The 13,504-nt window shown below is 42.4% G+C and overlaps 3 protein-coding genes across 3 annotated transcripts; 1 reads left to right on the forward strand and 2 right to left on the reverse strand.

Moving 5' to 3' along the window:
- Positions 1–1,303: 1,303 nt before the first annotated feature.
- On the reverse strand, positions 1,304–4,577 carry LOC6562188 (solute carrier organic anion transporter family member 2A1). The gene is made up of 7 exons (XM_001989310.3): positions 4,373–4,577; positions 3,751–3,992; positions 3,425–3,686; positions 2,747–3,361; positions 2,621–2,681; positions 1,672–2,369; positions 1,304–1,611 (listed from the first exon to the last, which is right to left on the reverse strand). Exons 1-7 carry the CDS (start codon positions 4,575–4,577, stop codon positions 1,448–1,450), a joined length of 2,247 nt encoding a protein of 748 aa, XP_001989346.1. The 3' UTR covers positions 1,304–1,447.
- A 2,259-nt stretch (positions 4,578–6,836) lies between these two features.
- LOC6562187 (V-type proton ATPase subunit S1) lies at positions 6,837–8,658 on the reverse strand. The gene is made up of 4 exons (XM_001989309.2): positions 8,553–8,658; positions 8,151–8,494; positions 7,280–7,885; positions 6,837–7,207 (listed from the first exon to the last, which is right to left on the reverse strand). Exons 1-4 carry the CDS (start codon positions 8,642–8,644, stop codon positions 6,990–6,992), a joined length of 1,260 nt encoding a protein of 419 aa, XP_001989345.1. The 5' UTR covers positions 8,645–8,658; the 3' UTR covers positions 6,837–6,989.
- A 525-nt stretch (positions 8,659–9,183) lies between these two features.
- On the forward strand, positions 9,184–13,299 carry LOC6562186 (solute carrier organic anion transporter family member 74D). The gene is made up of 5 exons (XM_001989308.2): positions 9,184–9,382; positions 9,483–9,671; positions 10,917–11,073; positions 11,144–12,441; positions 12,499–13,299. The coding sequence occupies exons 1-5, from the start codon at positions 9,316–9,318 to the stop codon at positions 13,188–13,190; spliced, it is 2,403 nt and encodes an 800-aa protein (XP_001989344.1). The 5' UTR covers positions 9,184–9,315; the 3' UTR covers positions 13,191–13,299.
- Positions 13,300–13,504: the final 205 nt, after the last annotated feature.

Genomic DNA, 13,504 nt, shown 5'->3' on the forward strand with positions numbered 1-13,504 from the left:
TTTAGTTAATTGAAGAAGGCAATCAAAGCAAAATCGAAATAAAAAAATAATTGCTTTATTTGCTCGATTTCTGTGCAAAGCAAAAAAAAGCCAATCTTTTTTCTATTGTTTGTATTAAATTAGTCAGTCAAAAATCTTGAAATGCTTTTCCACACAATCAGGACCAAGATCAGGATAAAAGAGACGGTTTCAGCTCGCAAGAAAACACACTCAGACCACAATCCATACACACATTATTAAAAGAGCTCTCATCGAAGAAGAAGATCCAACTAGTTTCCAACTTTTTATGCTATGATATTTGAAATTAAATCGGCCCCTCTCAATATTATTACAAGATATGATTCATTTAAAAGTTGAACTGAAATGTTGTTACCATTTAAACAATAATTAAATAACGAACATAAACAAAATGAAAAGCACATAACTAAGTTAAACATTCGCCCATATTTAAGTTAATTCAATTAACTTGAAATATATATTTAACTGAATGATAACTAAAAGAGCAAGCATATTTAATAAAAAAGGAAAAGAAAACTGCTTTTTAACGCCGCTTTCCACGCATTCTCAGCTAAATAAAAAAACTTCAAAGAAAGGCGAACAAATGAAATAATGAAAATACAATTGTTAAAAATCTCTCCGACAGTTATATATGAATTGATGATATTTAAATGTTTCTCCAAACTCAAACTAACAAATTAAAAAAGAAAAGAAAAAACAAAAGTAATATAATAACGGAAGAAGAACTACGCAACTGATAAATAAATAATTATAATTGTATGAATATAGATACAAAACGAAATAATAGAAATTATATAGACAAAACGGGAATATTTATACAACATTAAATGTATTATTATTATACATGTATGTATACATATTAAAAAACAAAACAAAAGCAAAAAACAAACCGAAAAAAGAACCGTATAAATTTGAACATTTTTTATCAATAAAAAACGAAACGAAAAATAAAAAAGACGAAGAAAACGAACCAACTGCATAAATTATTTTTAAAAATCCATACATTGCAAAAGCCAACAATAGTTTGTTTAATGATTGCGTGAGTTTAATTTAATGATTTAAATTATGTTTTGATTATTTGTATGCCTGGCAAGCATGCAAAAGTTCAGCGATCGCAGCAAACTATCGATAAATTTGACTATATCGAAAGAAAGGAACAAAGTGAACCAGTTCCGCATATTTATCAGTTCAGTGAATCGAAATTCAAACGACTATTTGAAAAGGCAATTTAAAAAATCGATACGAAAAACGTATTTATTTTCATTATTGTTTTAACCGTAAATTAAAACATATAAATTCATCTTAATATTTCTTAACATTATTAACAAATCTTATATATGACATTTAAAACTCATGCTATGCCGTATTTCTGTATTTTTCCAGTTTGTACAAGTTTGGCTGAGTGCATTTTTGGGATTTTTGGACTTGGTTAATCATCCCCCTGCTCCGCTCGCCGGGCAAGCAGTGGAGTAATTGGCTGATCCCGTCTGTTGGGCTGCTCCTGCTGCCTGGTCTCATTCTCGCCATAGAGATCAATGCCACGACCATAATACCAAACCAGCAAATCAAAGATGACGCCAATGAAGGTGAAGCCTTTGAGAATTGATGAAGATTAGCAAATATTTAATAATTAGAAGCAAGACGATTACTTACCGCAGGCCAAAAAGTTCACAGAGTAACGGAATCTGGTCTGATCGTAGAGCTGACAATTCCCCGTCCCACTGCAGGTTTGAGTCCAAACCAAACATGTTGAGTCGATGATGCGTCCGAAGATAATCGGACCCGGTATCAGCGCAAACAAACTGATCATCATCAGGGCCAGACCCTGGGCAAAGGATTTATCCTCGTGCGCCACGGCGCGATAATTGACCAGCACATTGCCAATGCGACCCGACGACCCAAACCAATTCACAATCGTCGACGCTACCGAGAATGTCCAGAAGGCAGTGTCGCAACCCTCGGTACAGATGCCAGGACGCAGCACCAGGTCGGCAACAGCTCGTTTACTGCGCGTCAACAGATCCTCTGTGGAATAATCATCATTCAGCAGTGGAACTGAACTCAAATCCATATCGAGATCTGTGCTGCTGCCGGCCAGCGACATTTCCGTTGGCTGCTGCTGCTCCTCCAGCAACATCTGCTGAACAGCTGCTCCACCAAATGCGGGCACACTGTTAACACTCTCCTGCAGGCAGGCACAATTATCGTAGACTTTATTATCGCCATCCCAATTGCGGCAGCCTGCATGGCAGGCTGAGAAATAGGTCGTATCGCTGGGCAAATGACAGACGGGTGAGTAAGGGACGCCTTCGCAGGAACAGTTTGCATTGCAATTGCTGGTCAAATTAAAGCTGACGCAATAGAAAAAGTATATTTGTGAATTTTGCAAGTTTAAAATTTGGCGGCAATTGTGAGAAAGCAAATATGATGAGGTGGCAACGCTTGAGTAGCAGATGGAACAAACAGAAAAATGTGACTAGCTGGCAACGCTTAGCAGAGCTGAGCTTACAGTGAAGAAAATCAGAAAATGTGCAATAAACATTTTGTTACGTTCGCAATTGAATTAAAAGCTGAATTAAATGTGATAAGTGTATTCACTTACTTGCCGACATGAGCCATCGACACCGAATCCGGACAATATAGAAATGCGTACGAAATCTGACCTGTAAGTGACGTAAAAACCAATTAATAAAAGATCAACTATTTTCACATTGCATTGCAAACGCACCGCAAATGTAGACACAGCCAACGAAAACATTCCACATGAGAACTTTGCTGACCGCCGGCTTCTTCTTCGAGATGACAATGCCCGAGGCAAAGAGGCCGACGACCATGCCCAAAATGGAAACGGGACCCACAACAACCGTCGCCGAGTGGGCAGCCTTGTGGAACTGCACCTCCATGTACTTGGTGAGGAAGGTCATGAAGCCGGCGGCGCCCAAAATGTAAAAGACAGCCGAGGTGATATTGAAAATGAGCACCCTGTTGCGCAAGAGACGCATCAGGGCTCGTGGAAAATCCTTTAACTTGGGCAGATCAGCATTGGCACCAGCACCAATGGTGTCCAAGGCGGCATTCGACGAGAAGCGACTGCTGAGGGAGAGGCCCTCCTCCCGTCTCAACTCGTCGTGGCGCAACACATGCGGCACATGCGAGTTGCGCTTCTCTGCATCCGTTTTCTTGGGCAGCTGCTTGGGAAACAGGCCAATCAGGCCGGAGAACATGCACATCAGCGTGCCGAGGATGACCCAGCCCAGCCACCAGGCGCCCAACCAACGCGGATCCTTGTCATCGATCAGCGGCGTCTTTGTCGGGTCAATGAACGTGTTCAGCGAGATGTAACCTAAAGAGATACATTAATTTAAATACAACAGCAACTAAAGTAGACTATCTTTTCTAGCCTTACCAAAGAGGAAGCCAAAGACGGGACCAATCATTCGCAGGGACATGGCCACCGCCAGCATAAAAGGAGTATTTGTGCGCTTTGTATTGTCATCCAGATAGGTCTGGCCCAGCGCATAGTACAGCGTATTGCCCACGCCCAGCACAAACTGTGAGCAGAAGATGAGCACCAGCGGCACATAGGTGAACAGATTGTCGCAGTTATCCTCACCACGTCCAACGCCGCACAACCGTTCCGGCGTGCTGTGCGCCCGAGAGCTGGTATTCTACATATATATATATATATATATTAATATGTGTATCAATAGTAATATAATCTCATAATCTTACCACAGATGTAACATCGACCGCGAGTGAGGTGTTCAGCAGACCATCCTGATACTCCTTGGTCAGCTGGAGCACTTCATCGCCCGCTCCATAGATGAAATGGGGCAGGACGAGTATATAGCAGGATATGCCGCAGAGCACAATACCCCAGGCGATCCAGCGCGGACGATTGCGCTGTCCACCGATATAGGATAAGATCAGCGATAGCATTATCTGTGATATCTCATTGCCACTGAGTACAATGCCTGCCAGAAAAAGAATTTTGGATTGAGCTTTGAGAGATGCACAAGTATTGGGTGAAAGTGAATTGTGAAATGAGAGAGAAATGTTAGCGGATTGAGAAACAGTAAGTTCCTTTTCATATATCTGATATTCGTTGACCAAATTTGGCCTAAATTGTGATTCTCAATTGATCAATTTGAGCGATAGTAATACCTTGGAACAAACTTCACATAGATGGAAAATCTTCTCACTGAAAGTTGGACATGAACTATGCGAAATTTATACATTTATAGAATGTGATTCTTGCTAAAGTCTAAAGTAAATTGAAATTTGATGAATGAAGGAATGGAATATTATCACATGGACTGATATCCCATCAATCAAACCCAACCGCGACACTCACCTGTCGTCTGACTGGGTATTTTAAAGCGTTTCTCCAGCGTGGTTAGGGTGACAATGAAATACATGTAGGACATGGCCTGAATGGTGCCCAACAAACCGTAAACGCCCATAAAGTATTTGGTTGTGGCATATTTCTGCAGCCAGGCTGGATGCCAATTGGCCATGCCGCACAGAAAGTGACCAGGTGGCGGCTTCTTCCCCGACATGATCTGGGTTATCTCTGATTCCGATTGCGATTTGGATTTGGATTTTGATTCCTATTGTTGTTGGTTCTCCTGCTCAACACTTGAGCATGTCTCGCGCTGTTTCGCGGGCAAACTGATAAGATATATGATATATATATATGTTTATTTATATTAATGACACACAGAAATCAAAAGATATTTGTAAGCACCTGTAAATTACAATGCGCATATATCGTCTAATTACACTATGTTGCCTGATATTTGTTTTTTAACCTTGATTCCTCTTTTTTATGTTATTGCTATGCTCGAAAACTGAACGCTTAAGCATGACTGGTTCTATTAGTAAAAGGTATATGTGTATATCTTTATATAAGAGCTCGTATAAAACATTATTGAAATGGCACGTTATTGGAATTTTGTGTAATTGATTGGTTGATTAGGCTGGGCACCCGTTCCCGTTCAAGATCATATTAGCACCAAGATTAGATAAGCGACGAATTCTTAATTTTTTAATGGTGCCATAAATCGATCTGCGAATTGGCCTAAACTAGTCTAAGCATAATTGCCAACTAATGCTGAGCGAAGGATTTTATTTATTACTGAAAATTCAAATTCGTAAAAACAATTCACATTAAACCAATAAATTGGTCATGGTTAGTCTTTATGGAGATATATATATAGAGTCTGGTCTTTTAAAAGTGCTATCTTATCAGAAATTGAACGGAGGCTTTTCTATAATCACAGTTGGGCAGTTGGTGTCCAGTAGAAAAAGCAACTAGCAAATACCCTGTATTAAATATATCAAATTAGAGCTATTCTATTTGCTTTCTAATCATTTAATAATCATTTTCCATTTGCTTATTAAACTAATAAACTAAATGCTGATAATAGGAAGTGACTCGCTATCTTTTTGTCTATTTCTTCCTCAAAATATACCCCTTGAAATTATGTGGAGTGCTTGGAATAAAATTTCCTGGTATTGATTAACTTGAGGGTTTTGAGCAATAAACTTTCAGCAAAAACAAAACACGACAAGAAATTGCCGACTGAATAATGTATTTTGAGGTTGTTCTAGGCCTTAATCATTATATATAAGTTATATGGCTAATCTTAAAACAAAATTGAACCATTAAAATACAACTTCGACATAGTTAAAACTGAGTTACTAAGCAGTTGCTTAACTGATAAAAATGATCAATAATTAGGGTCTATTTTAATTAGCTATCTGAACTTAAAATTAAAACCAAATTAAGTAATTCCTTTGAAGTCATCAATTCGACAATTTCAATGTTTATTATTATTTTTAAGTGATTGTTTAGCTATGCAAAAGAGCCCCTTTAGTGAACATCATCTGTGACACACATAAATAGACACAAACTGCTTCGATAAATGCAGCTAAGCCCAGCACAGATAATGTCTATATAGTATATATCAGATAATACCAGTCGATCAGACAACGAACGAAGACTTGGACAAGTTGTCGAGGCTATCGGTCAATGTTTGCCTTAGCAGAACAAAAGAAACAATATCTTTTGACTTGGGCATATTTTTCTAGTTCTTTTTCTTTAACTATATTATTTATGAGGTCTTTTTTTTTCAATATTATTTACATTTGTTGAGAGTTGGCTGGAAAATGTTGATTTAATTTGGCGACACTTGAAAGCACTTTTAATTGATGATTAAATTGGTTGCAGTTCCTTGAAAGCGACCGTCAAAATCAAGGCGAGGAACAGGATTCGATAGAGATAGAGAGCGCGCGCGAGAGAGAGAGAGAGCGGAATGTGAACCGTGCAGCGGCGAGGCGCGTAACAAACTGAAAGCGTCTAGCAAAAATTTCAAATAAATTCGTTGACTTCGCCAGTTCGCCGTCGTAAAATTTTGGCGATAATTGTGCTCTGATAATGCGGATAATATTATCAGTTATCAGCTGATATATATGTATATATATATATATAGTGGAGTAGGCGTTACAAATATTACGCATACGCCTCGTTCTGCGCACGTGCAAACTGACTTCGCTTCACCTGTTTCTTTCTCTCTGCGCTGATTTACTCGCAACAACAACAACAACCACAATAACAATAATAGTAACAATAACAATACAATAATAAACAATAACAAAACACGACAATGACACTATTTACTATTAATACACACACATCCACACACACCCCCTGAAACCACTCCGCTGCTCAATCAAATATGCAACCCCTAAACAAGCCTCATCTCTTTCCATCTCTATCTCCCTCTCTCTCCCTCTCTCTCCCTCTCTCTCTCTCTCTCCCTCTCTCTCTCTCTCTCTTTGGCTTTGTGATTAGATTCGTAAGTGAATTAGTGGCGTGTAGAATGTGGCGTGTAGAATGCTGAATGTGTCGAGTGTAGACTGTGCAACGGTCAAGCGTGGTGTGCCACAAGAGTTTAGTCTCAAGAGTCTCAAGTCTCGGCGGTTTCTTTGACATGCGGCTCGGGATCATTGGCGCCACTCATCCGCTTGTTGCGCCCCATGCTGAGGAACATGGTCAGGCCCATGCCCAGCAGGGACAACAAAATGACCACAATGAAGATGGACTGTATCAGACCCGTCGTCAGATATCCCTCGCACAACCAACACGGCTTCGGTATATAGTCATAGTCCAGGGCAGAAAAATCACCTAAGCATAACAAAATCAATGAGAAATAAACATAAGTAAGTTGAATGGGTGTACAATGTTTTAGATGCTTACCTTCTATAATGATATCCATGCTGAAGGAGAACAAGGTGAGGCGGTGGCCCTCCTTCGAGTAGGCGGTGAGTGCCTGGCAGCAGAAGCTGAACTTGTTGCTGTAGAAGATGATGTCCCTAGGGATGAGTGTGATATTCTTGAACTTCATGCTCGTCATGTGCCAGTTGCCCATCGCCGGGAGAAATCTCAGCCTGAGGCTGCCCATGCTGGTTACGATGATGAGCGTGACGCCCTTCATGATACTCGAGCGATGCTCCAGCTCCAGTCGCAGCGAGGAGTGCTTCTCGTTCAGGTCGATTTGCTGGCGTTTGTAGTGCACTTGCTGAGCACTCAAATACTGCTCGGCCAGGACGATTCTGTTGACGCCAATGATGGCCTTCAGGTGCCGCAGCACAGTCACCTCGTTGGGATCAATTTTCGTCCGATTCTGCAACAATTTGTTGCGCTTCGCCTTTTTCCAGCTCGGCTGTTGCTTCTCCCAGATGATGATCGAATTGGTGCGTTGAAGTCGACGCTGCAACGCCTCCATTTGCTCGCCGTGTGCCGTGTAGATCATGATCAGAGGACAGCCCCATAAATTCCCCGCAACGGCGGCCATAATCTGATCTGTGAGGCAAAGTTGCAGTTACCATATGTGTTGCAAGTGGAATCGCGCTGAATTTTAGAAATTCTCATTATTATTCATATTAATCATTTCTAAGATTAAGATTCTTTTCTTAATTTCAGCTTAGATTTTTTTAAGGAATTTGGGGTTACATTTCTGCTTCTTAGAAATTCACTTCTTAATAATAAATGACAAAATTCTTGGCAATTGTTTCTCTGAGTGTATGAAATTCGATTACAATTCGATGATAATGATAATTGCACTCACCGTGGGCCGTCAGATTGTTATCCCTGAAATTGTAGGCGTGAATGCGATCCGTTTGGCACTTGAGTTGGCTCATCTCGAATGTGGTGCTCCACTTGAGTTTCTGGCCACGATTCGTGAATAGTTGCTCGATGGACTCGACTGGCTGCTGCACCTGGCTGTAATAGGTGAGTGGCGCCACTTGACGCAGATACTCGAAGCATTTGTCATTCTCCCCGCAGCTGAGATCCTTCGAAGTGAGCATTGGGGCGAGGAATGCGACTATCATGTGATCCTCCTGCTGTGGCATCAGCATGCGAACGAATTTGCGCGAGGGAAGTGCTTGAAAAATGTTCCCAGGACCAGGTCTGCAACAAGTTGCGGATGACAGAGCAGAAATAGATACAACAGCATTGCTAGACTTACAATTTTACGCCCCAAATGACGGCGGGCGGCGTGGATGGCAAATGAATTGCGGCAATGCCATTTATCAAGAGCAAAAGTTGAACAGCAGCCATTTTGATAAAAGAAAGGAACTGTTTTTCTATACTTTACTCTATTACTATTTGCAAAAGCCTGCTTTATTTGTATTTTAATACACAATTCGTAGTGTTGCCTTGTGTTGTTCAACTTTTTGAATGAAGCTCAGCATCAGTTCGAGTTGCTGGCAACATTAGTTGCACAGCTTGTTTACATGTTGCTGCATTTTTCGTTAGCAACATCAGCTCATTTTGCTGTGATAGCATGTTGCTGCACTCAGTTCGAATGTTGCTTGGTGCGTAGGTGAGCAACAATGTTGCATTGCCGAATCACATTGACATGTTGCTGCATTTGCCGGCACCAACATCAGATCAAGTTTAACTACACATGTTGCTGCGATCAGTTCGAATGTTGCTTCACTTATGTGTTGCTTGGTGCGTAAGTGCGCAACTTTGTTGCAATGCAGCGAATTGAGAAATGTGGAAAATAATAAAATCGACGATAAGATAAAACAGAAAGCTTATCAACGGCAACTGGAAATGTGGAAAGACTCTCTTGCACCTGCCACGCTCAGTCGATAATTGGCACTTGCTTCGAATTGACGCGCGAATAAAAAATGTTAGCGAATTAAGTAAAAACAGTTGAGTGAAAACTAAGCTAAACTAAACGAAATAACGGAATAAACGAATACAGAGAAAACAAAAAAAAAATGGCGCAGGCTATACGCAATTCGGATTTATCGCAAATAGCGGTAAATGCGCACAATATACCCGACGGTGGGCATTATTTCTAATGAAAACCTATTCAAAGTTAAAGTCTGATTTATTTATATATATATTTATCTGTGTGTGTGTGTTTGTGTGTGTTTCTATGCAGACAGCGTCGATTGCGGCATCATCGGACTGGGCTGGTGTCGGGGCCCCGCCTGCCAGAAATACGCCCGGCTGCGCACCTTCATCGTTGTCCTGTTGACCGCTGGCCTGCTGCAAGGCGCCTGCGAATCCTATTTCCGGGTCTCGGCCAAGCAGGCTGCCTACCAATACGACTACCCGCCGCTGCTCGTCGGTGAGTAATCATTAATAACTAATCCCTATCGCAAAAAAAAACAAATAATGGAAGTGGTAGAAGAGGCAGAGCTGCAGGGGAAGGGCAACGAAGGGCGGGCGGGGAAGTGGCTGGAATTGGGGCTGAGGTTTTTCAGATAGAGCACAAAACGCTTTATCAGTTTTGCGATATTGTTTATGATTTCGAGTATCTTCAGCACTTTGTGTGTGTCATCACAGCAGTATACATATATATATATATACATGTACTATAAACTATATACTATATATATATATATACATGTATATATAGTCGATTACTCGATGTGTAATCGTAATCACAACAATTGGACAAATTCTTCCACAGTTGGCCTTTTTTACTCATTTCGATTTACACTTTGCGGCTTCTTCGAATCGTCATAGCTGCCATAATTCTTATGTAAGTCACACATATATTTATAGATATTATGCGTATCTTAATAGTATTTCCTTTTGGATCAGATATGCAATCACATAAATATATTGATTGTATCTTAATATGATTTCCCTTTAAATCAGGAGTGCCATTTTATGGATTGATAATGCTTTCTATTAAAAGAAGTGCAGGATTCATTGATAGTTTAGTATTGTTGCAAGCTTTGGGTAATGGTTTCTTAACTAGTAGACACCCCATACACAGCTCTTAAATACAAATAGGCTTTATAAAACATTCATATAAAAGGCATATTGATATTAGTTAATTAACTAAGTCTGTGTTTCGTGATACAATTTTACAGCTTCTCATAAATAATAATAATTATAAAATAATACAAATAATATGTACGGGTTTATTATATATCCATTCAAAGACTATTCCTTTATAATTGGGGCTTTTATAGCTATCGTTAATCGATTTGTATCGATCAAATTCAATAAATCTTATATAGTCTCTGAGTCTCTGAGATTGCTTTGTTTATACAGGTGGACAGGCAGACATGTCTAAATCGATTCGACTTTTAATGTTGATCAAGAATATATATATAACTCCTGCCTGTTGCATACTATTCCTCAACTGCAACATATACATTACATTATATTTATATCAAATAAACAATTATAATAAACCATATCAAAGAGCAGGCACAAAACAGACTCCTTTTCCGCCAGCTGCAGTTGTTACTATTAAGTTTCCCAATCAGCTGAAATCCGAACTTAAACTTTAGTTATTGATATTCATTGCTGCATATTGCTGACAAACACATATTAAATTCTTCAATTGCCATCCAAGATTGGCTGCTGGTCAGCAGTGGATTATTTCAGGCTGTGTTCGCCTTGGCCTTTGCCTACTGGGCTGACTTTCATCATCCGATCAAATGGCTCGCTGGGACGCTGATGCTGCAATCGCTGGCCTGTGTAATAACCGTGATACCAGCCATCATCAACTTGTGAGTAGCTCTCTGCCATCTGAATGCTCCTCTGTGGACACCCACTAATCTGTCGCTCTACTCTTTGCAGCTCTGATGGCACCAAGTCGCAGGATGCGTTGATTGACTCCAATCTGTGTGCCACATCCTTGGCACAGTTTCAGAGGCTGACGATGACGCAGGCGCAGAGCAGCACAACGACGCTGGTAATGCTGTTCTTGCTCCAGCTGTGCCTGGGCATGGGTGCACTTGCCTACTACACAGTCGGACTCACCTACATCGATGACAACTCCCTGTCCCGGGACAGTCCGGCTGTGATTGCCGTCATCCTCGGTGCGCGAGCCATTGGACAGCAAGCGGGTTCGTTTCTCGTCCTCTTGGCGGGCATGACCCACTTGGGCTGGTGGCTTGGCTGGGTCATCCTGGCGCCCCTCATCCTTGTGAGTGCCATCTTGCTGGGGCTGTTCCCCAAGCGGCTGCCCAAGACAGTGATCCATCAGGCGGCGCAGCGCATCATCGAGCAGACGAATATGCGTGGCTTTGGCAGTCAGCTGTCCGCCTACATGGATGACACCGATTTCTGGCCATCGCTGAAGCGCCTCTTCAACAACAGACTGCTGATGTTCAATCTGCTGAGCATCATGCTGCTGCAGAGTGGGCTGCTGAACTATGCCGCGCAGGAGGAGAACTACTTGCAGAGTCGCTTCTTTCTGCCCTTCAACGAACAGGATGGGCTGACGCAGGAGTGGCGCACCGCCTTCGTTGCCTACTTCCTGCGTCCACCTGTGCTAGCTGTGGGCATGCTTGTCGGCGGCTTGCTCTACTCGAAGGCACAGCTCTCGGCGAGGACCATAACTGGGATTAACATTAGTCTGGCCATCCACTTGATTATCGTCTTTGTGGGCTATGTGTTTCTCGTCTGCGATGTGGGCGCCATTGCAGGCGTTGTGGGTGGCAAGCTGACGCAGCCGTATTGCGCCAGTCAATGCCTCTGCAACCCCACAGCCTTCATGCCCGTCTGTCCGGAGAATAGCACGGTTACCTATTTCTCTCCCTGCTACGCGGGCTGCACCCAACTCTCGAGCATCAACAGCTTTGAGCTCTACGACGGCTGCAGTTGCCTCGGCAATCAGAGCCTAAATCACGCGGGCACAACTCGTGCCACGCCCGGCGCCTGCAGCGCGGATAGCTGTGCGCGCAGCATAATCATCTTCCAGGTGCTCAGCATAACGGCGGCGTTTATGGTGGGCATGTCCACCATTGGCAAGACTCTGATCACTTTGAGAGCTGTCCTGCCCCAGGATAAAGCGCTCGCCTTGGCCTTTGAACTGATGATTGTGGGATTGTTTGCCTATGTGCCAGTTCATCTCAGCTACGATCTCGTCACACGTGAGTGCTTTTACTACATATAATATATCAACTTTATCATTATCCTTTCTATCGCAGGCACCACCTGTGTCTATTGGGCGCCCAACTACGACCGCTGTTTGCTGCGCGAGACGCCCAAGCATGGCAACATTCTGGACATCCTGACAGCCTCGCTGATCCTGGCCAGTCTGCTCTTCGACATCCTGGTCTATATCTTTGCCAAGGGCCTGAATCTATACAATTGCAAGGTGACGGATAATAACTATACGCCTTCGCTGTATGCGCCAGTGCCACATGAGGATTCCCCCGTTTCGGATGTGGCTCGTGGTGGGAGTCCCTCAATGAATACGACGACAACGGCTGCTTCCAGTTCGCCCATGCAACGACGCGATGCGCCACAGCAGGCAGCAGCAATACCTACAAAAGTCGAGCCACGTGTGGAGGCCGCTGTCTTTCGGCATCCCAGTTCGCTGACCGAATCCTCGGGCTCGCCGAGCATTGTGGCGCCCAACGAGAGTGGAGTGACCTACGCCCAAGTCGTGTTCCCGCCGGATAAGCGTAAGCCCAACGATGGCAGCACCAGTCCCAAGCGACTGGCAGTGCCTGCCAATGTGCCACTGCATCATCTCTCCGAGACAGACGTGCGCGCCCAGCTGGGCACCCTTAAGTCATTCAATGCCGCGCCGCCCATCGGCGAGGATGTGGCGGGCAATGCCGACATGCATCCTACGGAAGTGGCCAGACCCCAAAGTCCCGAAACGGACTTTTAAATAAGTTTCCTTTTCTTTCCCACATCGATTTTGCTGGTCGCTTTGTTTTTTATGTATATGATTAGCACTTCCATTTGATTATTTATAGCATTAATATTTTATACAGCATCTACTTTTATAAATTGTTATTATTTATACGATAGTTACATTTTAAATAATAATAATAATATAATATAAAATACATTTAAATATTATGCGAGGGTAATTAAGCATTAAATGAAACACAATATTTGTTGCATACTTTTGCGCGCTTCAATTAAACTTCAAACAAATTTGTGAAAAATTGTTGCCTACTTCGCGGCTGAGCTGCAACG

Source organism: Drosophila grimshawi, unplaced genomic scaffold (genome assembly GCF_018153295.1).
Source record: "Drosophila grimshawi isolate 15287-2541.00 unplaced genomic scaffold, ASM1815329v1 contig_1377, whole genome shotgun sequence".
Lineage (NCBI taxonomy): Eukaryota > Metazoa > Arthropoda > Insecta > Diptera > Drosophilidae > Drosophila > Drosophila grimshawi.

Excerpts from the sequence above, each read along its gene's own strand:
- LOC6562188 (XM_001989310.3), bottom strand. The coding sequence starts at position 4,577 with ATGTCGGGGAAGAAGCCGCCACCTGGTCACTTTCTGTGCGGCATGGCC. Across the intron at positions 3,687-3,750 it reads CGGTCGATGTTACATCTGTG|AATACCAGCTCTCGGGCGCA; the intron begins GTAAGATTATGA and ends ATATATATGTAG. Across the intron at positions 1,612-1,671 it reads TGTGAACTTTTTGGCCTGCG|GCTTCACCTTCATTGGCGTC; the intron begins GTAAGTAATCGT and ends CAATTCTCAAAG.
- LOC6562187 (XM_001989309.2), bottom strand. The coding sequence starts at position 8,644 with ATGGCTGCTGTTCAACTTTTGCTCTTGATAAATGGCATTGCCGCAATT. Across the intron at positions 7,886-8,150 it reads TAACAATCTGACGGCCCACG|ATCAGATTATGGCCGCCGTT; the intron begins GTGAGTGCAATT and ends TTTGCCTCACAG. Across the intron at positions 7,208-7,279 it reads CATGGATATCATTATAGAAG|GTGATTTTTCTGCCCTGGAC; the intron begins GTAAGCATCTAA and ends TGTTATGCTTAG.
- LOC6562186 (XM_001989308.2), top strand. The coding sequence starts at position 9,316 with ATGGCGCAGGCTATACGCAATTCGGATTTATCGCAAATAGCGGTAAAT. Across the intron at positions 9,383-9,482 it reads TGCGCACAATATACCCGACG|ACAGCGTCGATTGCGGCATC; the intron begins GTGGGCATTATT and ends GTTTCTATGCAG. Across the intron at positions 11,074-11,143 it reads ATACCAGCCATCATCAACTT|CTCTGATGGCACCAAGTCGC; the intron begins GTGAGTAGCTCT and ends TACTCTTTGCAG.